The 24,763-nt window shown below is 44.7% G+C and overlaps 1 protein-coding gene across 2 annotated transcripts; it reads left to right on the forward strand.

Moving 5' to 3' along the window:
* Positions 1-538: 538 nt before the first annotated feature.
* LOC104480140 (organic cation/carnitine transporter 2) lies at positions 539-24,041 on the forward strand. Of its 2 annotated transcripts, XM_086758576.1 has the most exons (10): positions 539-1,093; positions 9,653-9,756; positions 11,085-11,239; positions 12,541-12,712; positions 13,723-13,849; positions 18,214-18,314; positions 20,062-20,276; positions 21,239-21,421; positions 21,738-21,873; positions 22,457-24,041. In XM_086758576.1, exons 1-10 carry the CDS (start codon positions 701-703, stop codon positions 22,542-22,544), a joined length of 1,674 nt encoding a protein of 557 aa, XP_086614702.1. In that variant the 5' UTR covers positions 539-700; the 3' UTR covers positions 22,545-24,041. The 2 variants fall into 2 exon arrangements, 1 of the variants encoding a protein (XP_086614702.1); XR_015260086.1 differs by lacking the exon at positions 22,457-24,041 and having other exon boundaries at positions 20,062-20,286.
* The last annotated feature ends 722 nt before the right edge of the window (positions 24,042-24,763 follow it).

A 24,763-nucleotide genomic window follows, 5' to 3' on the forward strand; every position in this document is an offset into this window, starting at 1 on the left:
CTCATCCCAAGCCCGGTTCCTGAGCACCTCGGGCAGTAAATCAGGGATCTGTCGCCTGTATTAACGGGCTGCTGCGGACGAGGAGTCACCGGAGGGCAGGGGACGCGCCACCCAGCTGGGCCTGGGCTGGGCGCCCGTGGGGAGCTGGAAAGCGGCCTCAAGCCAGGGCCGTGCTCGCCCGGAGCCGCAGCCGAGCCCTTCTCGGCAGGCAGGGAGCACCGGTACAAGCGGGCAGAGCTCCCGCCTCCCCGGGGCCGCCGCTTCCAGCCGCCGCTGCGAACGCAAGCCCGGGGCGCTGCCCGAAGCCGGGCCTGGGCCCTCCCTCCGGCCTGACAAGGCCGCCTCGGCTCGACCCGGCCCGGCCCGGCCCGGCCGAGGCAGCTCCCCCAGCGGCGGCGGGGCCCGGGGCACTGGAGCCGGCACCAGCCCCGGCCTCACCTCAGCGGCCGAGCCCCCGCCGCGCCTCCCCAGCGGGCGGGCGAAGGGCATGCCGGGCCGGGCCGGGCCGCAGCACTGACTCCCGCGGCGCCGGCCAGGCCCCACCTGAGGGCCCTTCGGCCTGCAAACCCCACCCCCGGCCGCTCCCCCGCCGGCGAGGCCCGGCCCATGGCGAGGCGTTCTGCAGGCTGCGCGGCGGCCGCTTCCTGGCCGCGCCAGACGGGCCCGCAGGTAGCGGCGGCCGCAGCAGCTGGGCCCTGCCATGCGCGACTACGAGGAGGTGACCGCCTTCCTGGGCGAGTGGGGCCGCTTCCAGCGGCTCGTCTTCTTCCTCCTCAGCGCCAGCATCATCCCAAACGGCTTCAACGGCCTCTCCATCGTCTTCCTGGCCGGCACCCCCGAGCACCGGTGCGCCGTGCCCCGCGGGGCCAACCTGAGCGGCGAGTGGCGGAACGCCAGCATCCCGCTGGAGCTGCGGGACGGCCGGCCGGCCCCGAGCCGCTGCCGCCGCTACCGCCTGGCCGCCCTCGCCAACTTCTCGGCGCTGGGGCTGCGGCCGGGCTCCGACGTGGAGCTGGGCTCCCTGCAGGAGGAGCCGTGCCTGGACGGCTGGGAGTACAGCCGCGATGTCTACCACTCCACCATCGTCACCGAGGTGCGGGGTCCGGGGGTGCGTGGCGGCCGCGGCCTCGGTTTCTCCCGCGGTTTCCCCGTGGGCATCGCCCCGCTGTTAAATCCAGCGTGCTGATGCTATTTTGAGATCCCGGGCTCGCCCCCGCTTGCAGAAGCGGTACCCAGATGCAGCCTTTCCTTAGGCAGCGCAGCATCTGCGGGGTGACCGCCGGAGCGGCTTCGCCTGGTGTCTGCAGCGCCGTGGGGCGAGGGTCAGCGCAGGGACAAGGGGTTCGGCTCACCCCAGAGATGTCTCTGAACTCAGGCTGAGTTCCACGATGTCTGGGGTTTCAGATGAAAGGGGTTGTTTTTTTCTTCCCCTTAAAAAAAAAAAAAAGGCAGTTGAAGTCACCCTGACCGGGGAGCCCCGGTGCAATGCCGTGGCCAAAAGGACCCTGAACCATGCTGTGCGCCCACAGTGCCGCTGCTTTGGTCTCCCTGCTCACGTGCCGGGACAGGCCAGGTTGTCTTCTGCTCAGACAGACTCCTTGAGTCGAGTCTGTGGTCAGGACAATCGACCAAAGTGGAAGCTGTGCTGATTGTCCCGCTTGTTTCAGGTGCAGGCTGTAGAGACCCACAGGTGCTGTTGACTTAAGATACAAGGAAATGGATTTTAAGGAATACTTGATTTCAAAGTGTGTATGTTTTTTTCAGAATGCTTACAAACCATTTGTACAGTCCTGTTGCCTGATGGTGCCTGTGGACAGGTTTTGCAGAGCTGGAACTGTATTTGCCTTTATTCCTCGCTTTGCAAAATGGGTTGTGATGAGTGTGTGGATCGAGACAAGTACTCAATGACCATCAGCTGATCTGAGCACAGAAATCTTCCTCAGCCGGTGAGGAAGGGAGCGTGGAGAGGAGCCATGCCAGCACAGGGAGGCATGGAAATGGTGACACTGCAGTCGTTGGAACCTTCCCTTGAACACACAGAGCAGCAGCAGCTTGAGTGATTCTGACAAGTGGCACAAGGCGTTGCCTTACCTATTTCTAAAGAACTGCTGTGTTCCTCGAGAGAAGAGCTGCTCTGAATTCCTAGACCCTGGTCGTTGCAGAGATGCACTGTTGTGGAAAGCTGAAGTGCTCTTAGGGCAGCGTAAGGCAGTCGGTGTCTCCTCAGGACAGTCCCGTTCGTGAACGTACAGGTTTTGTTCTGAGTGCCTTCATCTAATGGGTGACCTGGCTTCAGCCAGAACTTTGTTTCTGGAGTTTCTTCACTGAGCTTTGACTCGGTGCAAATTAAAATGTCCTGAGCTACTAGAGTATTATCGAGGAGTCTTATAATCGACAGGAAATAGGAGCTGCAAACGTTTTGCTGCAACTCCCCTGCAGCTCTGGCCCGTTGTCGGTACGGTTTGGCAGACGGTTTGTGTCTGTGGGAGGTAGCGTTTGTCTGCCCAGACATCCTGCACTGAGGCAGTATTTTTTTTTCCCTTTAATATTAATGCTTCTGAGAGAGTTTTGCAAGAGCTGTGGCCTTTCGCATACTTGCAGGTTTTCAGTGTTAAACTTGTTTAATGTCTTGGCTTGGTGCTGCTGCTTTTATGATTCACTGAGCTTGTGTTTGGTTGGGTATCTCTAACCTGTTGAATAATCATGAGGACCTTTGTCCCACATTTCTGTGGCCGACACTGGGAGGAGGAAGGGGGAATTTTTTTTAAGAAAGCTTTTTGCTGACTCTCATGACTGTAGAGAAAGTCCTCCTCTATGGTTCTACTTTTCAAAGGAGACATAAAACATTCAATTCCCTCCCATTTGAAGAGAGACTTCCTTTTCTCACACATGCTGGCAGCAGAAGGTTGTTATTAGCCAGTCTGCAGTATTTAACTGGCTCCTGGGTAACAAAATCCCTTTCTTGTCTTTTAATTTTTGAAATGCTGTAGCTGGGGGGATGAGAAAAGCTTTACCTTGGCTCATTCTTATTCCTTCATAAGTCCCATAAAAAAAAAAGAATGTGGGAGTAATAAAAGTTAATCTGTGGTAATTAAGGGAAAAGGCTAAGTTCTTCTGCCAGTCCTATCTTTTATGGGCTACACTGAACATCTAGGAATAGAACTGAGCAGTGGAGTTATTAAGAGCGTGAGTGGACTAGAAATATGATATAATGAGAAGACGTCAGATGATACAGCAAACAAAACGTTTTAGTCCAGACAGGAGTAATTCTTATGTGCTGAAACACAGACGCAGAATTTTGTAGACATATTCATCCTCAACTTTTAAAAATGGATTGCATTGTTTATCAAGTTGAAACCGGGTCAATGCAGGTGTCCTGTTGTACTCCAGAGCAGCAGGTTTTACCCCTGTTGTGCTCTTAACGAGCTTCAGGGCCCGTTTGGCCCTTGCGAAGGTGTGGTGGGCATTGCCAAGTGTCCCGAGGCTCAGGGCAGGGCTGGTGCTCCGTCCTGTACAGACATGCGGGGAGAGAAAGGGCAAATATTACTGCCCTGAGGTTTCCGTTCCCTTTGCAGCAAGGTTCAAGTGTCCCGCTGTGCTGTCAGACCCCTGTCCCTGAAGATCAGTGGGTTATGGCAGACCTTCAGGGAACAAGTGGAGATGGCAGCGGTGGCACCTGGAGTGACGCAGACGGGCCCTGCGGTACAGCTGTCGGACTAGAGGCTGTGATGTTCACCCGCTGCTGGAAGACAGAGAGGACTGTTATTTTGCATCCTCTTTCGTGCTGTAGGTTAGTAGCTCCTTATTTTCTGACTGAAGTTCATACTGACAGCTTCTCAGCCCCAGGAGCTGATAAAGCTATGGGAAGACCTTTAGTGATTTGCAGGTACAAAATCTTAGTATTAATAGTCTTGTCAGAAGAAAGGGAAAAAGTCTCATTTGTCATTCAATAAGTAAATACGAATGGCTGACAGATGTACAAAAGTAATTCCAAAGTGCCGAGGTTTTCAAAGTGTGGTTTAAGAAGCACATAATGCAGAACTCTTCGGAGTTATACAGAGCACAGACATTTCTAATCTTGCAACATAAAAATAGGGTTAGTAATATTAAAGAATAATAGGCCTGCAGTTGGTGGTGTTAAAATGGAAACAATGGTCTGTTAGAGGTACCACAGACAATTAATTTTAGGGTAATGTTCCCATGTTGCCGTCTTTACCTTTAGATTAAAACTCATCTCAGTTCCTGATGTCAGTGCCCAGTTTCCTTTTTCTCCATCCATCTCAAAAATGTGATGTATGGAGGAGAGTTAAGTTTCTGCAGTGGAATTATAAACAGTGGTCACTTTCCTTCCTGTTCTGTGGAAGTGTTACCTCTGTGAAAATGCAAACAACTACAAGGGAAGAAATTGAGCAGAATGTATATTTTGTAGATACAGACTTCTGTTTACATTCAGATTATAAACTTCCATGTAACAAGTAGAAGTTCTAAGTATTTGCAATATACAAATGTATTTTCAGAGGAGACAGTGTTTAGTAACACTGAGGCTCTCAAGTGAGCTGGGAATATTTAGATGCGTATCAACAAGACTAGATTCCGAATCGAAGGTCATAAGCACTCGGTTGTGAGACTACAAGATTTTTTTTTTGAGGAACCTGCCTCTACTTGCAGAGGGAAGCAAGTGGTAGGAGAGAGTACAGGATATTGGTTCTGGATTAGCTTCAAAAATTCCTGCTAATGTGTTGATTTTAAAAAGAAAATATTAGCACATGGGACTATCCCACTTCATTTTTCAGTCATGCGTGTTGTGGTGAGCAAGAGAGGAAAACAGTTTAAAAAAAATAAAGAAGCAGGAGGACACAATGTACTGTAGCTGTAAAATTGTATTTTCCTGTAAGGCTTCTCCTTATGGAACAGGTGTGTAACTGAGTGAGGCTCTCGGAGCTTTTGTATTTGTTATGGTTCGTCTTTGTTCGGGGTTCCAGTAACGGTATTAGGGGAGTGGAGTGCTCCTGTGGTGGAACAGTTCTCTGGAATCTGAGAAACGCGCTTTTCCCAAGTGATGCCCTAAATTATACTGTTAGTGGCCTTGCAACTCCTTCTGTAACTTCCCAGACATACTTGGCAGCGGTGTATATTTGGTGGTGATACATTTGTTTGCTGTGACGCTGTATTGCAAGGACTTTAGTTGTTTTGAAGAGCTCCCCTCTAATTAGACTTGCAATTCCCACGTTATGATGCATTAAAAATACTGTGCAAATTTTATGCTTAAATAGGATGGGCATCTTGTTGCTAGCAGCTAGAATGTTGTAAGAGATGGCAGAACAGGATGTAAGATGCTATAGCTGCAGTGAAAGTGAGGCAGGATGAGGGATCTGCGTCGGTGTCTGGATGAGAGCCGTTGCAGGATTTGCTGTCAGTAATTCATGAAGTGCCAGCTCTCCTTTCGAGGCCAGTGGTATTTTGCAAGTGCCGTGGATGCAGGGCCTGTGCACAGGAAATTGGTCTTTACTCCTGAAGGTTTTGAAGTGCCTTGAAGGAATTATATTTTTCACTTGTCGTATGGCAGTATCTTCAGCTGGACTTGTGGCATCCTGTCTGCTTAAACCTGCCTTCCAATTTTAGTTTGACACTGTTGTGGTGTTGTCGTAGTTCAGCCCCGATCAGGACCAGACTACGCACCACAACACTGCTACAACCACAACAGTTGTGCTTTGAAGGTTGTTCCACAGCTTGCAGTTTAAAGAATTGAAATATCTCATCTTGGAGTCCGAATTTCATCGTGATTGCGGTTTGTGTGAAAATTGTAGGGTAGTTTTTCTTTTTGGGTCTAGCAAGACTGACACGCTTCTACTTATACTGCTTAGTGTAATTGTCGCTAAACCTGCAATAATACTTCTTGTTCACGTTGTGTTGTGATAAAAGGCTGGAAGCTAATAAAATGTGGCTGGGGGTGGGGGTCTTGTGCTTGGGGGAGGGAGGAGATCTGAGGGAGCAGTTCAGGGTTTTTATTCTTCTCAATTTTGTAACTGGACTTGCCTTATAGTAAGGGATTTAGAGAGGTCGTTCCAGGTAGCTGACTTGCCACGTAAGAGGTGAAGCAGAACTTTGAAAGTGCTCTCCTAAAGAGATGCTGAAGTGATGACTGTAAATACCTGGGACTGTTTCATACTCTGGCCCCAAACCTGTGCTCAAGAAGCAACTGCTTCAGTTCCTCTCCCTTGCAGTGTCCCCCTGCCTTCTCCCCAGAGCTGTCCACATTTTCTGGCCGTCTCCATTGCCTGTCCTCTTCCCACCCGTCCTCACCAGCAGCTGGCACCAGCCAGAAATGTGTTATGTGTTATCTCACCACACATCTCGCCTCAGATGCATAAGCAATTATTGCTGCTAGGTGTGAGGCTGCTGATGAAGACATCACCCCAACCTAATGAATTGTTCAGGAAGTAACTACAGCGCAAAATATCTGCAAGCTATCTGAGTAAGAAGATAAGTTTAAGCTGCTACAGAGGATGTCCTCTTGTAAAGTTACAATAAAATCGATTGAGAATGCTCTGTGCTGTGCCTTGAGCGTTGGGTACCAGTATTTAGGAGCTGGATGCTTTGCAACATCAGCAGCTGCTGTTTGAAACAAAGCTGAAATGTTTTTCTCCTGTTTGGAGCCCCGATACCTTGCCAAGGTTAGCCTTGTCTCGTTCACAGGGGCAAAGGCCGTTAGAGCTGGCAGGCTAACCTAAAGGATACCAAGAAGTGAAAACAGCACATGATTTTAGAGCAGTGGGTCACGGTATACTGTGTCCAAACAGTGCTGCCAGCAGCAGAATTCAATCAGTAACTACTCCTGGGGCACTCGCTCTTTGCGATGGTGGCCTTCTGACAGTGATGCTTCGGTGACTTCTGGGGCAACGTACAGTTGAGGGAAGGCTCTGGTTGCAGAACAGTTCTGGAAGAGCGTCGCTGGCCAGCAGTACAGTAGACCTTGTTGGTGAGTCATTAAAAAGTTGACAACTTCAGCATTCATTTACCGAGGCAAAGGGTAACAGAACTTAAAATCCCTTTGTTCTGATTGTTGTGCTTTTGAGGAGTCTATAATAATTGGTATTGCACAACCAAGATAGTTTTCCCTCAGAAATTCGATATTGACGTTCACTTTGGTGCCTGGTTCAAGTGATCTTCGGCGTAACAGCTCCTGACATTCCTTTAATGGAGTGAACAGGAAAACAAGCTGGTAATCACTGCCACATTTTAAGGACCAGTGTGTTTCCATCTGCCAATGCGAGAAGCTTTTGGCAGAATAGTGCAAAACGTTTTAATAACGTGAACTTTTCCAAGCAATGTCTCTACCTTAGTGGTGTGAAGGAAATGTTTGTTACTGGGCACAAGCGCGCCAGTGTCTGGAGAGCCCAGTGGTGTGCAGCCTTGTGCCAAAGTCCGGAGTGTGAGAGCTCACCAGCGCGGGGTGATTGGCTGGAAAATAGAGACTATTTAGTGATGATGGACTATAAATCACCCAGCTAGATGCTTGGCTAGTTAGACTTTAGTTGTGTTATTGGGGTTGTCTGGCTCCAGTAGCTGATATGAAGATGGTTCTTTGTTGGTAGGCCTCTCTATTAATGTAGGATTTGTACTGGGAGTGGTATTTGTTTTCCTGATAAGTGTCATCATATGAAAGGATATGATCAGCACCAAAACCTTTCGCCTGTGTAAATTCAGTAACGATCGTCTGCTGCGTATTTCCAAGGTGCCAGATACGTTTTGCTGCAGCTTCCTGGCTCGATTAGCCGCTGTGGTCATTGTGGAACTGCTCAAAACTAACTTTAATCTATAATGAAGTACAGCTTTTGTGAATAAATACAGATTTAATTATTAATGTTAATTACAGTTATTAATCTCAATGATATTGATAACTGTAGTGAAGGTAATACCTCACATGAATGGTATAAATTTGTTAGTGCGTTAGAAAGCGATGGTTCTGAGAGGAACTTCCGCAGCGATGCATAATTGCTGGTGGGGTAGGGTTTGCTGGAGCGCCGCGTCGAGTGCGGGTGCCTGCGCTTCGGGGCTGTGAGGCTGGAAGGGAATAAGAGCAAGAATAAGGTTGGGGGCCGGGAGGTCTGATATAATCAGGTTTATCAAAAGAGAGGTTAAGAAATTACTTGAAGTTCTAAATTGGGAAAAGGTGTTTGTTAGCCCCCGTGACCTTAAAAAATAATAATGATGGCGTGAATTCGTAAGATGGTCTAAGGGTTGGCAGCTACAGTTACACAAACGCTGACGGGTGTGCAGCCTGTATGAACGAGCATCATTCACCTCTAGAAAAACGTCCTGCTGTGATTCAGAACTAGGTGCTCTTCTGTGAAACAAGAGGTTGTTCGGTTGAGTTTTGCCACGGAGATCTGGGAGTGGAAGGTGATTGCTGGTGTTGCTCAGGGGCAGATCTTACGGGATGTTCCAGTACAAATTTTAAAAACTAGGAGGAAAACACGCTATACTTAATTATTTGTAATTGGGGGAGCAAGGAGGCTTAATTACTGGGGTCAGGATGAATATTTCTATTTCAACTTTTAAAATACAGGTTAAAAACTAAAAATTTCCATCCCTAAAACATCAGAAGGGGCCCTGTGGGAGCTGTTTGAATAACTGAGCTTGGGAGGGTTTGGCCTCGCATCAGAAGCACTGGTTGCCTCCAAATTCCGCTGCCGTGGGGTGGCAGCGCTTTCTGCCCTCTGCCCATGTGCCGCTGGGCATAGCAGTGCGGTGAGGGATGGGGCATCCCTGCTGGGTTTTGTCCTTTCTTCTGATATTACACACCTTATTTTTTTTCCCAGATAACCAAAATAAAATTAAGACTCTTTCAATAATAGCTGTTGGTATTGGTACAAAAATAACACAAGTGCTATTGCAAAAACAGCAGATTGAAGAGGATAGAAGATTGGAAACTATTGCAGTCTTTGTTTCATAAATATCTTGGTTTCTTCCTCTTCTTGTTTTCGTTTTGGAAATCCTAGTTGGTTTGGTGTATGTTTCAATTTGTATTCTAAAGATGATGATTGATGTTAGGTTCCCAGTGAGCAGTGAAGAGTCTCCGGTCCCTCAAAACCATATTAAAATGTAATAAAGGAGATTTTTTTTTTCTATATTCTTGCTTGTATAGTTAAATTTTCTCTTAAATTAGAAATGTGAATTTTGAATGGCAAACTTTACTGTATGCAAGGAAAACCAGATTTGGGGTCTATTCTCACTCCTTCCAAAACCAGCAGAACTGCAGCAGTCTAAGGGGCTGCAGAGCCTTTGGGAGGGAGCTGAACCACATGTGTGATGAAATTACTTGTTCCCATCACTCATACACGTGCAGGGAGGTACCGGAGCCATCGATGGTGTAAGGGGAGCACACAGTCACAACTGGAGGGGGTGCTGGGGCCTCGGCTGGACGGCTCCCGCGATGACTGCGGGCGGGTGGCCTTTGCTCTCCGCTGCCCAGCATCCCTTCCCGTTGCTCTCCTGGAGCTGCCCCCGTGCAGCAGGTTAGTTACTCATTTCTCCTGTGGAGGCTTTCTGTCCAAAGGGCACATTTTCATCCGGGCTCAGCCACAGCGTGTGGAAAGAGGGAGGGAGAATGCTGTTTGTGCGAAGACTTTCGTGTTCTCTCTCCCCGCAGTGGAACCTCGTCTGTGACAACGACTGGAAGGCACCCCTGAGCACCTCCCTGTTCTTTGTGGGCGTCCTGCTCGGATCTTTTGTATCGGGACAGCTCTCAGACAAGTAAAGTATATACACCAGAGCTGCTGGCTCGCTCTTTGATGCTGTTTTGTAAGCGATTCCTGTATGTGAAGTTTCCTAGAAGTGTCTTTCTGCAACTGCTTCCATGTCTTTGTTCTGTGACTGTCTGATCTGCATGTGCAGTGTGTAGAGTAAACGTTCTGAGGTGGAACAGAATGTCACAAAGACTGTTAGTGAGTGTTATCTTTATCTGTTTATTTTTTCAGCAAAATCCCTTCTGGAGCAAACTTTTTATGCCAGAAAACAGGTGTAGGAGATAAGTTTCATCTGGAAAAGTCAGGTCAATTACACTATTTTCTAATTACTTTGGACAATGTTCAGAGAGTTCCCTGAGACTTGTTTTTCTTTTCCAGTGGTCACATTTAAAATTCTCTTTTTATAAACACCCATAGCTTCTCTTCCACATCACCAAATACAACGTTTAAGTCCAGTGGTGTTTGTGTAAGCTGCAAAGCACAAAAGCTGTTCAGTTGTATTTCAGAGACACAAGGCTTTCTTGTTTGGGGCTTTTTTTTTTTTTTTTCCCCCCTGTATTTCTAGTCCAAGAGCATGCTGACTTTCTTGTTCAACAGTAAAAACGTGGAAAAATAGAAGACGCCATGAATTTTTGTGATCTTGACAGGTTGTTGGTTTTAGGTTGGTTTGTTTTGTTTTTTTTTTCTTGTTTTATAGTTCAGTTTTTCTGATTATCTCCCTGATGCTTGATTGGTTGGGTTTAGTTTAATTATTTTTTCTTTTAAATACTTCATCAATAGAATTGCTAGAATCCCTTAAATTGGTGGTTCTTTCCCCCCCCCCCCCCCCCCCCAAGTGGAATGAAGATGGCAGCATGGGATCACTTACTCATAACAGCATCTTCCGAGCCTGAGTTTTACCTCTCTTTCAGAAGCTTTCCTTCTTTTTCTTTTTCTAACATGCTGATCTGTGTCATGAACTGTGTGCTTCTTAGAGGAGGAGCACCCAACACTCTTGCGTTTTAAATAATTTGCTCCTGATTATTTGTCTCCCTGCTCAAACTATCAGTGAGAATGGAATAGCGTTCCAGCACATACTTCAAGGCAACTTAACTAGCAGCCCTTGGAATATTATTTTCTCTTGGCCAGTGGATTTTTTAAAATGTATTTAGAATAGTTGTGTCTGTGTCATGTTTCCTGAACCTCTGCTTTTTTAAGATGCTTTGTATGTCCCTAAGTATGCATACAAATAATCTTACTTTTCTGTTTCTGAAGATTTAATTCATGCTGTTGTATAATTATCTTTTTTTTTTTGTTTTCCTTTCTTGTTTTTTTTTTTTGATCTGTCCATGGAAGGTTTGGCAGGAAGAATGTGCTGTTTGCAACCCTGGCAATGCAGACTGGCTTCAGCTTCGTACAGGTCTTCTCCACCAGCTGGGAGATGTTTTCAGTGTTCTTTGTGCTGGTCGGCATGGGACAGATCTCTAACTACGTGGCAGCGTTTGTTCTTGGTATGCAAGTCCTGCTGGGCACAGTATGCGTGCTTTAGTCTTGTGCTTTTCCTGCTCCTTTTCAATACTGGCATAGGGTTGATTTGTTTTGCCAAGCAACACTGTTAAGAGTGTGTCCTCACCACAGATGGGTAACTCATGCTCTTCTTGGAAGTTTCCAGTTGATAGAAGTGCAATCTGAATTAATTCTGGGGCTTATCTTCCTAAAAAGGCAAAAAACCCAGAAATGAATTATTCAAAACAGATTCTGTCTTCCATTTGGAAAGATAAGACATGTAAGACATGATTTTTCTGGAATTTGTCCTGTCCATTTTGGGGCCTAAGTGCCGATTTAATATAAAAACTTGCAAGAGAAAAAAAAAAATCAAGTAAGAATTGTAAAGTGTTCTTAAAACAGCCTAAAGTAAAAGATTAAATGGCATAATGATTCCTGCTTGGCGTATTTTCAGTTTAACTAAGACCATATTTGATCAGATGGGAGTGTGAATTACCTTATGAATCTGATATTTAAAAAAAAAAAGTGTTTTAATTAATATTATTTACAGTGACCTCACTGTCCAAAGTGCCAGGTGTTGGTGAGAAATTCCTTTTGGGCCAAAGCAGGCCAGTGCAGCTGTGAAAACAGTGTTCAGCTAACCTCACTGCAGACCTTCTGCCACAACTTCTGTCATCTTTGATTTCTGTGGAAATTAGGAGGGTTATATTTGTTCCAACATCTCTCGATTTGCAGCTCCCAAAGCATTTCAAAGGGGAGCACTGACCCCTGTTAGTGTGCTAATTCCACTCCCAGTAGGCTGGCCTTTGTTAGTTACCCTCCACGTGTGTACACCTAAAGACTGCGAGAGTTTTTGGCTAACAGTGAAATAGAAGCTGACACGGGTCAGGAACCTAGTTTAGACATCTCTGAATTATCCTTTAAAGCAGCTGGTCTCCTGCCATGAGCTGGAGAGGAACCTACAAAGATCAATCTGAGGTCAAGTGTGGTGAATGTGTTGTAGAGTGTCGGGTGGGTTTATTAAATGGGAGATTCCAAGAACATAAAATTATGGAAGTATTTGCTACTTCTAGCTAGAAAAATACCGTATGGCCTGGTTCTCTTTCTTTTATATGTGTAATTATCTGGGTTGATGCAGGATCATTGCATGAAGCAGATCTGTGGTGCCTCGAAAACTGGATGGCATAGTGCACTGCAGACTACCCAGTGTAGTGTACTTCAAAGGCAATCGTTAGAGGTGTTTTGATGAAGTTCCTTGGTTACTATTAAGTTAAAATACTAATCTTGACTCTGTTGTTTTGAACAGGCACAGAAATTCTTGGCAAATCAATTCGTGTGCTGTTCTGCACGCTAGGCGTTTGCATATTTTATGCATTTGGCTACATGTTGCTGCCCCTGTTTGCTTACTTCATCAGAGACTGGCGGATGCTGCTGCTGGCGCTTACTTTACCTGGGCTGCTCTGCATCCCGCTGTGGTGGTGAGTATAACCAATTTAAAAGACTTCAGTCTCAAGGAGGTCCTATCTGCAAGATCCAGACTCCAAGCCAACCAGCCGGGACCACTGAAATTCAGGAATGGGCCAGTGAAGAATGGACGTTGTGTCTTTTACTCTTCCTAGTCGTTTAGCTTTGTGGGTGATCTGACTCATTCCTCAAAAAAGCCTATTCTTCATTTTCTGTAGGCTTTTATAAAATTAAGTGATGCACGTGCAAAGAAAAAATAAAATTCAGTAAAACTCATCCTTCTGCACCAGCTGAAATTCATCAGCTTTTAGGAGTAGGCCTGAACTAATGGCAGAATGAGAAACCAGTTGTCTGGGGAAGCTGGGCAGTGCTGGGATGACATAGATAGGACAAGCTACAACACAGTGCTTGCACATCTGTGAGACTGCCGTGTTTTGTCCCCTGGTTAATGAAATGCTGCTTTTGGGTGGCATGTAAGGTTTAACTAGTCCGTGTGGTGGCGGTGTTTCTTCACTGACTTGGTGCTTCCCTCCAGTCTCTTACAAAGTTGAATGACTCAGGCAAATTCTGCTTTCTGACTTGCCTTTAGATGACAGTATTTACAGTTACTAATTTTACATGTGTTATTCTCCAAGGATATGCTGCTTAACATACAGCATGCTGCTCGTGTCTTCACAATTCTGAATTTCTTTAATGAAACTGTTTCCCATACTTTGGACTAGATGACCTTTACAGGTCCCTTCCAACCCAGATTGTTCTGTGGTTCCGTGAAGGTTTTGGTTGCTCTTTTTTCCAAGTCATTGCTTATTTCTGTAGCACTTCTGAAATCCACAAACGCATTTTAGTCTGTTCTTGTTCAGTATGATCGTGCGCTCGTGTAAATCTGATTTCTGTTGTCGTTGCTCTAATCTCTGCAAGATGTGGCAAGTTTTGAGATTCTTCATGCCTGGAACAATGCGTATTGGTGCCTGCAGCAGTGCTTTCTGTGGAAAGACAGGCTTGTTATTCTGAACCTTTTCTGCAGGGTCATTCCGGAATCTCCGCGGTGGCTGATCTCCCAAGGAAGATTTCAAGAGGCAGAAGACATAATCCGAAAGGCTGCAAAAACTAATGGCATCACAGCCCCAGATGTAATACTTGACCCTAGTGAGGTAAGGTCCATTTAGCAGTCCAGTTGTTTACTGGACCTATCAGTGACCATGAAAAGTGGTGAATTTCCAGACATGTGAATTGAGTTATGCCTGTGGTGTTTTACGTACTTCTCAAAGGGGTAACAGGTCATCCTTTTGCTGAAAAGCAGAATACCCTTTCCCAGCTTCATTAAGATTTGCAAAGCCTTTGCTGTCCCATTCCCATAGGAATGCCAGCACGCATTCTAATGCAAATATCTTTTTGATCCAGTTTACGGCCACCTTTTTCCTTTTAAACTCTGGTTTTTGGGGGAAGGTAATGAATTTGAGGTAACGAATTTGCTTTTGCTATGCTTTTGCTGAACAGATTTTATGCTTGCGCAGTCTAATACAGTTCTATGAAAGTCTAACGCAGGACTAATCCTGGCCAGTGGCACTGGAAATAATGTTATTCTAGTTCAACTCCATTTTCAACTCCAATTTCTGCTCCATGTTAAGGAAAGCAAACCTTGAGCCCCTTTAGCAGGAAGTAGCTAGCAGTATCTTTCCTTCCCTCTATTTCTTCCAACTGTTCTTGTTTCCTCTAGGTATCTCCCCTTTGTCTGAGGCGTTTGGTGACCTTAAGGAGTAGAAGCAAATCAACACTCATTCAAACATGACCTCCAAAAGCCCAACAGACAAACTGTTTGCATAATCCAGGAGAAAGGGCACCTCTCTAGGCAGATCTGTAGATCTGTCTGGGCAGTTGCCCAATTGTGTTCTGATTGACACTTGACATTGTCTTGTCATTTATGTGCCAGTCCCTTGTATGCTCACTTGATTTACAGGCCCTCTGTGCCAGGCTGAGGAAGATGGTTAGCCATTAAACTGTGGAGTGTTTGCTATTGAGATTGAAACAGCATTGCTTGAGCAACGGACCTGTTTGTCCAGACTTATTTGTAGGCAGTAGGACAGACATCCTGGGCTTACTGGAACTGAGTGAGAATCCTGGAAAAACCCAGGCCTTCTTGTGGTAGCTTTTTCCTTGAATTTTTATTAAAACATGCTCTTTTCCCCCCGCAACCCCACCCCCCACCCCCTCTTTTTTTTTTTTCCTCCTTCTTCCTCATGCCATAGGCATGAAAACTGGCCCATTGCCAGCACTGCAGCAGAACAGAAAATAAGCTCTGGCTCCAACCTCTGTTTAAGGTCACTGGCCCTGGAATCCTCTGTCTCCCATTCTTAGAAAGAAATGCTGATCCGTTTGCTATCTCTGAACAGGGCTGGATTACAGAGCAGCAGAAGGCAAAGACAAGAGTAGGGATGTTGCCCCAGGGAACACTGGCCAAGGGGAAATGCTGATTTCTGCAGCAGAGTGGGCTGGAGTACGTGGTGCTTATTTACAGATAAATCATTGCACATCAGCTTTCAGAAACAGATCAACATTCTGACACTCAAAGGGCAATGAGCTTGATGAACAGGCCCTGTTTAAATGCAGAACTGTCTATTTTTTATTCTTTTTAAAGAAAAAGTAATGATGTGACCAAAAAATCTGTGTAAAACTTTTCTTCATCAGTGGTCTGTTTGTGCTATTCTTGTGTCTGCTTTCTGAAGAGCTGAAAAGCAGAAGGCTCACAGCCTCTCTTGAGTTTTTAGGAAGCATGTTTACACAGCAGAGAAATTCTCAGAAATCTGACTGACTCTTAGTCCTCATGCAACTGGAATGTGACTTCTGCATGGAGGAGCAACCAAAGCTCATGTCTGGAGTGTTCCTCAAACCCGTGCAGCCAGAAAGCAGCTACTGCAATATTTAGGCTCCAGGGATTTCAAAACCAGTTAGGATCCAGCAGGTGACTAGTCGCAGACAAGCTGCAGCACACAAATAGGGCCTGGTTGGCTGAATTATCCCATATGCACGAGATAGAAATGTTTGGATGACAGGTTGAGTTTTAAATCATCGTTTTGCCCTCCCTGTCCTTCTCATAACTTCTTGTTCTACCCTGTCCTGTTAAGGATTATGTTGTCTGCTTATCCAGCTCCTAAAAGGCAGGGTGCTTTTTTTCTCATCAGCAGTGACTCTGAATTTTACTGTTCCTGGTTTTGTTTTGTGGTTTGTTTATTTTTTTCTACTTTTTTGTTTGTTTGTTTCCTGCTTGCTGGTTTCTTGGCAACAAACAGTGGCAAAACTGGAGAGTACTTAGGAAAGATCATGTGATTTATGAGAAAGGGCTGTGAGCTGTAAAGATGACTGCAGTTTGTGTGGTGGGAGGCTGGGCTTCAGGCAGAGTGAAAGCTGTAAAATGTGAAGAACTATTTGCCTTTCCTAGAGAATGAACACTAAAGAAAGGAAATGCACTGAAGTTTGATGTGCATGAGCATCAGACCACTATTTTATTCTCCAGGTCTTCAGAACAAAATTATCACTCGGAAAGAATTTTCACCCAACTGCAGGGGTTGCATAAAATTCATGCTCTTATTAGCTCAGGTACAGTTTACAAGACACTGAGGAAATAATAGATATTTAGAGTTGAGGGACAAGATTTAAGGGCCCCAGATCAGTGGCCAGCAACCAGCTTGCCAAAAGAACCACCACTACACTGAACGTGGAAGAGAGGTTGATGAGGAATTAAGTTAAACTGACAGGTTTTGTCTCTTTATTGGTGTGTTGTGTCCTGCAACGTGTCCAGCTACTTCTGCTGGACCAGCCTGATGTTTTAGAGGAAAAGGCATTGTCAGTTGAGCTAACACAGAGTAGGAGATGGTGTATTTGACCAGGCGGAAACAGTTCACAAAACTTTGTAGTAGTGAGTAATTGCACTATTGTGAAGCTGCAATCACAGTTTACTTTTATTTATAACCATCTGCGCATACCGTGAAGGAGTTGACAGTGCCAACAAAAGGCATTCAGTCTTTAAACATATTAAAATTTAATTTGACATTCTCGGGTCATGCTGACTTAAAAAATCAAGGCAGGAAGTAATCTTTGTGTACAGCGTATTGGGCTTGTGCATAGTAGAGGTCTGTCGGGCAAGAGTGGTTTTTCTAGTTGTGGGAAGAGAAGTCTTCGCTTTGGACAGTGGGAGGTGTCTTGGCAGCTTACAACTCAAAAAGTGTCAAAATCAAAAATATTTCAGTATTACCTTTTTCCATTTGATAATTTTGAGCTGTTTGTTTCATTCTTGTTTAGATTTCTAACTGTTGATAAGAGTCATGGATTCAGATAGATATAAAATGTCCTAACAGGATAAAAGAATCTCTGTGGAAGATTGTAAGATCAAAATCTTGTCAGTGTTCTTACAGTGGTTAAAAATACCATTAAATTGATGAGTAAGTAGCCTGATAAATCCTGAAAACATACAGTCTCTTGCAATAACAAAAATATAACATGTCTAGAAGACAGTGGTTCTTCAGCCGTATAGTGTTGCTTTATCAGATGGATTTAATCAATGGGACTTACCCTCTTAAATCACCTTTTACGTATTTTGAAAAATCTCTCCCTTGTTACTCCTTGTTAGGGGTCTAAAGTAAAGTTGTAAATTAAAAAAAAAAAAACTTATTCTTTTGGTTTTTTACAATCTTATCGAGCACAAAACTTGTTTGCATGATTCATGGGTGAATATCTTTCCATTGTTTACAGGGAATTGGTTTTATTTTGAAGACCTGGAAAGTTTCATGGGGAAAGGAGAAGTTTGCTGTCTTTCTGCTTATGTTCTTAGAAGATGATCTCAAAACCAGACTAGATAACAGTGGGGATTTTTCAGCTCATTGGCCAGCTTCTCTCAGTTTAAATACATTAGTGTTAGGTGCAGCACGAGGAGTCGTTTACTAAAGCTGCCCTACTGCAGTTTAATCTTGTTATTTCTTGACTCATCTGCTGTGGACACAGAGGACGGTTTATCACTTTTTTGCTGCTCTTTCATTCATTCTTGGTCTTCTGGCCCTTAGGCTAAATAAAGCCTCTGCACTTACAGTTCACGTTTTTTAAATGTCTCCTCATCCTTGTTGCTCTCTTCTTGTCTGGGTGCAGTTGATGTTCATGATCCTCGAGGCGTACTGCTGAGAACTGGACCCGAGAACTCTGCCAGTAGTGACATACAAATCGTGAAGTAATGCTGTCACTTTATAATTCAAGTATAAAAGTAACAATAAGCAGTTGTTTTGTGAAGCCTCAGGCAGAGAAAATTAGTACTATTTTCAGCCTAAATTTTAAGTGATTTTAAATTGGGGAGGAGCAACTCCTTTCACAGGTAGTTGGCTCTTATGGGTGTTTAGTTAAAAGTGAGGCGCCTGTTTCAGCTCTGCAGCATGTAAAAATACTGAAGTGTAAGTTGGGGTGGAGACCTACTTTCATAATAATTCTGCTTGCAGGAAGTTAATGTTCCTGTGACTTTTTTGTTTGTTTCCAGATGCAAGACTTGAATTCCCAGAAGCAACAGACGTACACCATTTTGGATCTAATGAAAACCCGAAATATCCTAACTATCACAATCATGTCAGTGATTCTTTGGTAAGCAAGTGTACAGGAGTATGTAAGCACAAAAGCCGAAAAAAAAAGAATTAAAAACTGCTTTTTGAATACTCGGGTACTCTGAAGAGATACAGACAAAACCAGCTCATAAACTGCCGACCTGCTGGCTGCAGCAACAAAATTCTGGTTACATAGGTTCTTCATTTCAGTAACGGTCTAGAAACACATCTGGATTGTTATTTCTTTCTGAAGCAGTCAGCCACATCCATAGATTTCCTAGAAAATGTATAACTGTGTCGAGGTTTGCCAATGTGATAAGCTAAGGCAAACTGCTGCTGAAAATGAGTTCCAGCAAGTACAGTTTGTTGTGTATAAAAAATAACTCCTCGGAGTGCGGGGCTGGGTGTATTGCACAGTGTTGTGGAAAGCACCATATCACTACTTTTTTGAGAAGAATAGCTTTAGCTGGCAGGGTACGCACCCGGAACCGGGGGGTTACCCTCAGGTCTATGACTTCATACCTTCCCAGGTATAGTAGGCAACTTATTTTACACAATCGGACCGTGAAGGCTGTTCCCATGTGAAGTGCGGAGGAGGAGGAGCCAGTCTTTGGTCAGTGATCCACTTCGTGCTGTGCAGTGACTTTGCTCCAGGTTCTGTTACAACATAAATGCTGAAGGAGATGAATGCTCTGTGCCTCGCCGTTGGACATGTCCTAACCCAATGCCCGTTACTTCCTTTTTTTACCACACGTTCCTTGTTGGCGAAGCATAGCCCTCTCTTCCCAGCATCTCCCAAGGTAGGACAGGATTTCTCTCCAAGGCCAGTTGTGTGTTTCCCTTGGTCACGTGGAAACTAGTTCTCATCTGGCAGCGGCACAGTTAAGATGGCAACGTTCCCGGCCACCAAGCTCTGCCCTGCTACACTGACCAGCCGGGCACCGAGCCATGCAAATGTGACTTGGCTTCTACCCAGCCAGCTTGGGGCACGGCAGAGAAAATCCCAGATTGTCTGGGTCTGCCAGGATGCCTTACTTCTCCTCTCTTGACTTTATACACAAAGCGTGGAGAGTAATGACTCAGAAAAAATGTTCTCCACCCAGAGCTCCCTGGTAAGTATAATGAATAGCTACTGTAGGCCTCAGCAGCAGTAAAATGCAGTAGTCCAGACTTTCAGGCTAAGGCTTTAACGAGTAATAGGAACTGGTGTATCCCTGCGTTGGGAACGAGCATCGCTTATCTCCCAGGGGTGACCTGAAATACGGAGGCTACGTGAGAAGCAGTCAGCTCTTCTCCCTTAGCCTGACTAGCAGAGACAAATGAAATGTCTAAAAGTGACAGATAACCAGATCTTCCTTGCAAGGTCTGAACTGGAGTGGGATGGACAGCTGCAAAGTCACGCAGTGGCATCAGAAGAGAAGTATGACCTCTGTAGCTGCAGGACCATCCAGCACTGGTGGGCTCACAGGCCTGTGCCTCAGCAAGGCTGGCAACAGCTCTGGAGTTAGCTAAATTGCATTAATGCTGAGTAGGATATTTTTAATTTAAAAAAAAAAAAGTATTTTATTCTTTTAATTCAAGAGCAACTTTAGAAAGATAAAAAGCATCAGCACTATCTTGCTGTTTCTGAAGTCAGCACTTCAGCTGCTTCAGAGGTGAACAAATCTGGCAGATGCTGAATTTACCTGACATAATGATTTCTGTGCTTGACAGAGATGTAAAAGAGGTTCATGGCAACCTCAGGAACAAGAGACATTTGTCTGATCCTATTATTCTGCTTCTTTCAGGATGATAATCTCTGTTGGTTATTTTGGACTTTCTCTTGACACGCCTAACTTGCATGGTGACGTCTATGTGAACTGCTTCCTCTCAGCAGTGATTGAAGTTCCAGCCTACATTATTGCCTGGCTGCTGCTTCGAAATCTCCCACGACGGTATTCAATGGCTGCTGCGTTATTCTTGGGAGGCTGTGTTCTTCTCTTCATTCAGCTGGTGCCTTCACGTATGGAATCGTTAGTTGATCTCAAATAATGTATGATAGGTGAAGGGCAGTACTGTGTGCTGGGCAGATGTGAAGGAAAAGTGTCCTGAGGGGACTAAATACAGATATTTATTCCCTGCCTTTGCCCCTCTTCCTGGATTCTCAATGCTGCTGCGCCAGGAGCTCATACATCATGTCAATTTGGATGCATTTTTAAAAGTGGTTCATTGGCTTTATGGTCTGTTGGGATCAGCTCTGCAGTCCAGTTTGGCCTTCACATACATCCCTGGCAAGCTGCCCTCGTAAGGTCAGAATGTAAAACCAGGACTAGACCAACCAGAATTTAGTAAGCAGAGGCTACCAAGAGGCTGCAGAACTTACTTCCCAAACAACTGGCTTGTTTAAATAGTTATATTTGAGGGAGTTGTTACGGAAGCATTTTTTAATAAGCAAAAATGTTTGTACGGAATTAGTGTTGATAGTTAAAATAATGTGTGGCAGCTGGAATGGAAGACAAAATAACATTGATTGGATATCAAACCATATGGATCTTTAGGTTGGTGGACTCTTAAAATTATTAACTTGTAGGAATGTTAATGAGAAACCAGAGCAGAAAACCAAAAATAACTTGTTTCAAATGTTTAACTTTGTTCATCTTATTAAAAAGGGATATATGGCATTGTTTGCAAGAGCAGAGATCTGGCCCCTGAAATCTGAGAGGACCTCTCCAGTTCCTGTTCTCTTCTCCTTATTTCTTATTTGGCAGGAAGCCCATTCCCAAGGAAATGAAAACATTGAGTCCTAATAATTTAAAAATAAATAAATTAATAAAAAATGTCACCCATGCTTGTAGACATGTACAGAGAAAAGCAGACACCAGATATTGGAATTAGTTAGACAGGAGTTATACAAGCACAATGGAATTAAGAGATACTGTGAATTGTCAGAGCTTTATTGAAATCCTTACTGTGTTTTGATTTCAGATGTTCGTGCACTCTCTATTATACTGGTGATGTTAGGGAAGTTTGGGATCACATCTGCCTTTTCCATGGTTTATGTTTACACGGCTGAGCTCTACCCAACGGTAGTGAGAAACATGGGAGTTGGAGCGAGTTCCATGGCCTCCAGACTGGGCAGCATCCTCTCGCCTTACTTTGTTTACCTCGGTGAGTTAACTGGTCCGTGCCCACGCCGGGGAGGTGCTGGCGGGTGGAAAGCGCCAGATCAGCGTCCTGCCTTTGTGGGTCCTTGGGATTTTCTGACTGTTCTTTTTTTTTCCCAGATCTCAGTGGCTTGTGAAACTGTGGGTAAAACTGGGATCTCAAGATTTCTGAGCAATGAATGCCAGGCTGTGAGGGGGTTTGCTTTGTTTGCTTTTTACTAAAAGCATAAATCTGGCACAAATAAACCCCTGTATCTAGGTACAAAGGTTATTGGAGACTCTGAGCTGATGCCTTTTTTTGTGTGTGTGTATTCTCCTAGGTGCCTATGATCGATTCCTGCCTTACATCCTGATGGGGAGCCTGACTGTGCTATCAGGAATTCTGACGTTATTTCTGCCGGAAAGCTATGGAAGGCCTCTTCCGGACACAATCGAGCAGATGCTGTTGGTGAAAGGGTGAGTGTCACCTTCTGATCTTAACACATCTCTTCTGTGTTCTGAGGAGAGTGGACTTGCCTGGGTACTGTCAGCGGGAGGGGCTGGTTTCCGTAGTTAGTGCCCTGTTGAGGGTGTAAGAGCTTGGCTGGAATCCTGGTCCCTCTTCCCAATGTTCGTGTGTACATCATCAGGCTCCAAATTTATCATTTTACTCTAAGGACTGAATAAAAGTATACACGAGGAATGCACTTGTAAAAGTGTATTGCTTTATATAGTTGCTTTTAAAGGTACAGGGACACTCTGTGGGTTATAATCCATCTCTCAAGTTTTTGAAAGTCATGTATGTACTGGTGAAGGGCTGGACTCTCCCAGTTTGGTTCAGCTGACCTGAAGGGGCATTGAGAGCAGGTGGCCTTTTGCCCAGGCTCTGACTGATGAGGGCACATAAAAAAGGGACCTGTCCAGCTGAGGCCAACAGGATATTAAACTTAGCGGCTGTGGTGTCAAATAGGGCTGAGGATAGCAAAGACTTTTTTTTCTGTTCTCTCATCTATTTTTTTTAAGTTATTTTCTGTTTTCTTTCTTTTTTGTTTTCCCCCAGATTAGAATACAGGCCTGCATCTCGTAGCACAAGGGATTCCAAGGAGGAAGAAGAAAATCCAGATATTTTTAAAAGCACAGCTTTTTGATGGAACTCCTGTGTACTTCCTGGTGGACTGAAAGTTGAATGGACCTTTCTTCTAATATTCTAGAAAGGGCTAGTGGCAACACTTTGTTTCCTGTAATTTTAACCTTATTTATTAATTTAAACACTGTGTTCCGTACGTTCTCTTTTTATATGAACAGAAATACTGTATAGCCTTCAATGAGATTTTTCAGGCACAGTTGTTTTACTGCAGTACTGCCATGGAACAGTATGTGATCAATGTTTTGGGACTTTAAGCGTATAGTTCAGCTGAAAGATACTTGAAAATGAGTTCAAGGGCTGGCAGCGTACCTGAATTCCTCCGTGAACCTTCTCCAGAGCTAATGCACATCAAGAAGAGAAAATTGCCAGACGAAGCTGCTAATTGGTTTTGATTCTCTGACTTCTGTCTCTGGACAGGAGCCTTATTTATTATCATGAGGGTTATGAGAATATGCCGCTCTGTGATCTTACTCAAATGACTTTGCATGTGCGGAATTTGTTAACCAAATTCAGAAAGATGCAAAGAAGGATTTTGAGAATTAATTGTAACTTGATATGTTTTAGCTCAACATAGATTGAAAGGATTGTTTTGCACAAAATGTTTGTAGCACTGACGTTTTGCTCACAAAATTCACTTGAATTCCAATGCTGGCTCTCAGCTGTACCTGTGTGGTGAAGCTGTTTACATCTGACCTGGATGCAGCCTGCTTCCCGGCTGTATTTATTTAAATGATGCAAAAGGTTTCATCTGTGTGTGGAGGGAGCGGTGTTAGTTTGGGGTTCTTCCCTTTTGATGTGTGTTGGAAGTTCTCTGTCTAAATTGTTTTGAACATCTTCTGTCATTTTGGATGATGGAAATGATTCTCCTGTCTTTGTTCTGTGCTTTTCACACACCTGCCTGTACACACGCACATAATTAATATATTTAGAGATTAATTTTTCTATTAATCTGTGCCACTGCAGTGACCTCGTGGTGGAACTTCCTGAGAACAAAATTCAGAAAATATTTCTGACTGCTGGTTCTCAGTTCTCAAGTGCCAACTGTACGATGGCTGGGAGGTCTGTTATTTCACTTAACTCGTATAATCAGTGAATGGTTTTCAAATTGTTTAAAAAAAAAAAAAACAAAAACAAAAAACCAAAACAATCACAAACAAAAAATCTTGTTGACAGTCTGCCAAGAAATTGTTCTTGGGTCATGGAAGCACCCTTGGCATTACCTGTGTTTCTTTAAATATATGCAGTACATATGTACACCCGGTCTCCTATGTGCTGTTCTGATTGTACTTCAACAGATGTGAAAGATTTCTCTCTTGTGGCACTTGTTTGTGTGTTGGTCTGTCTTGTAGAGACTTTAAAACCAGTACCTGAACCTTTGTAGCCCAGGCTGTTAGGGGCCTTACTCTCTGCTGCGGCAGCTGGTTGTCGAATTTTGCGTTTTCCTGCTGTGTTTAAATACAGAGGTGGCACCGGCTGGTTCCAGTCTGTCGTTAACCAGTTCCCCGTGTTCTGTCCGTGGTAACCGGCTCCCGCAGTGGGACTGATGTCTGCCCTCCAGACTGCTTCTCGTAGGCACAGGGAAGCAGAGAACACTGTATAGCACTTCAGTAGGAAGAGTTTAAACAAAACAGTGTCTTGAGCTTTGTCATTTGCTCTGCTTTCCCTGCATTTGCTCACCTACTCATTTAGGATTTTAATTCTGGATGCAGCAGGAAGCTGGCCAGTGTTACCGGGTCAGAGAATGATACAATAAACATGGTTTTGTGGTACCGTCACCTCTTCCGAGGAGAGAAATCCGCCCGTTTGGGCAGGCTCAGTGTCACTCCTCTGTGGCAGGCTGACAGGTAGGTTGAAAGTACAGAGTGTGATGTGAAGCTGGGGCAAAAATTGAGACTGGCTTTTACAAGCATCACTGCACATGTTATAATAGCCTTGACGTGAGCAAATACACGGCAGGAGCGTGCGTGTAACAGCCAGCCTGCCCTGGCCAAAAGACGTGATACAATCTGTCAGGCTCACCAGCTTCTTCTTTTTTTTTTTTTTTTTTTTTTTCCCCCCTCAAACATAAGAGTGTGTTCTAAAACTTGGGACAGGTATTTTTGTCTGTAAACCTTATTTGTAGGAACTGGAACATGTAGGAGCAGCGTCTTTTCTGTGTGTTGCAGAAGGATTATCTGATAACCGCAGGAATCCGAGGCAAAACACCCTCAGCTGCAACTT

The sequence above is a fragment of the Chlamydotis macqueenii genome, chromosome 14 (genome assembly GCF_036417535.1).
Source record: "Chlamydotis macqueenii isolate bChlMac1 chromosome 14, bChlMac1.mat, whole genome shotgun sequence".
NCBI lineage: Eukaryota > Metazoa > Chordata > Aves > Otidiformes > Otididae > Chlamydotis > Chlamydotis macqueenii.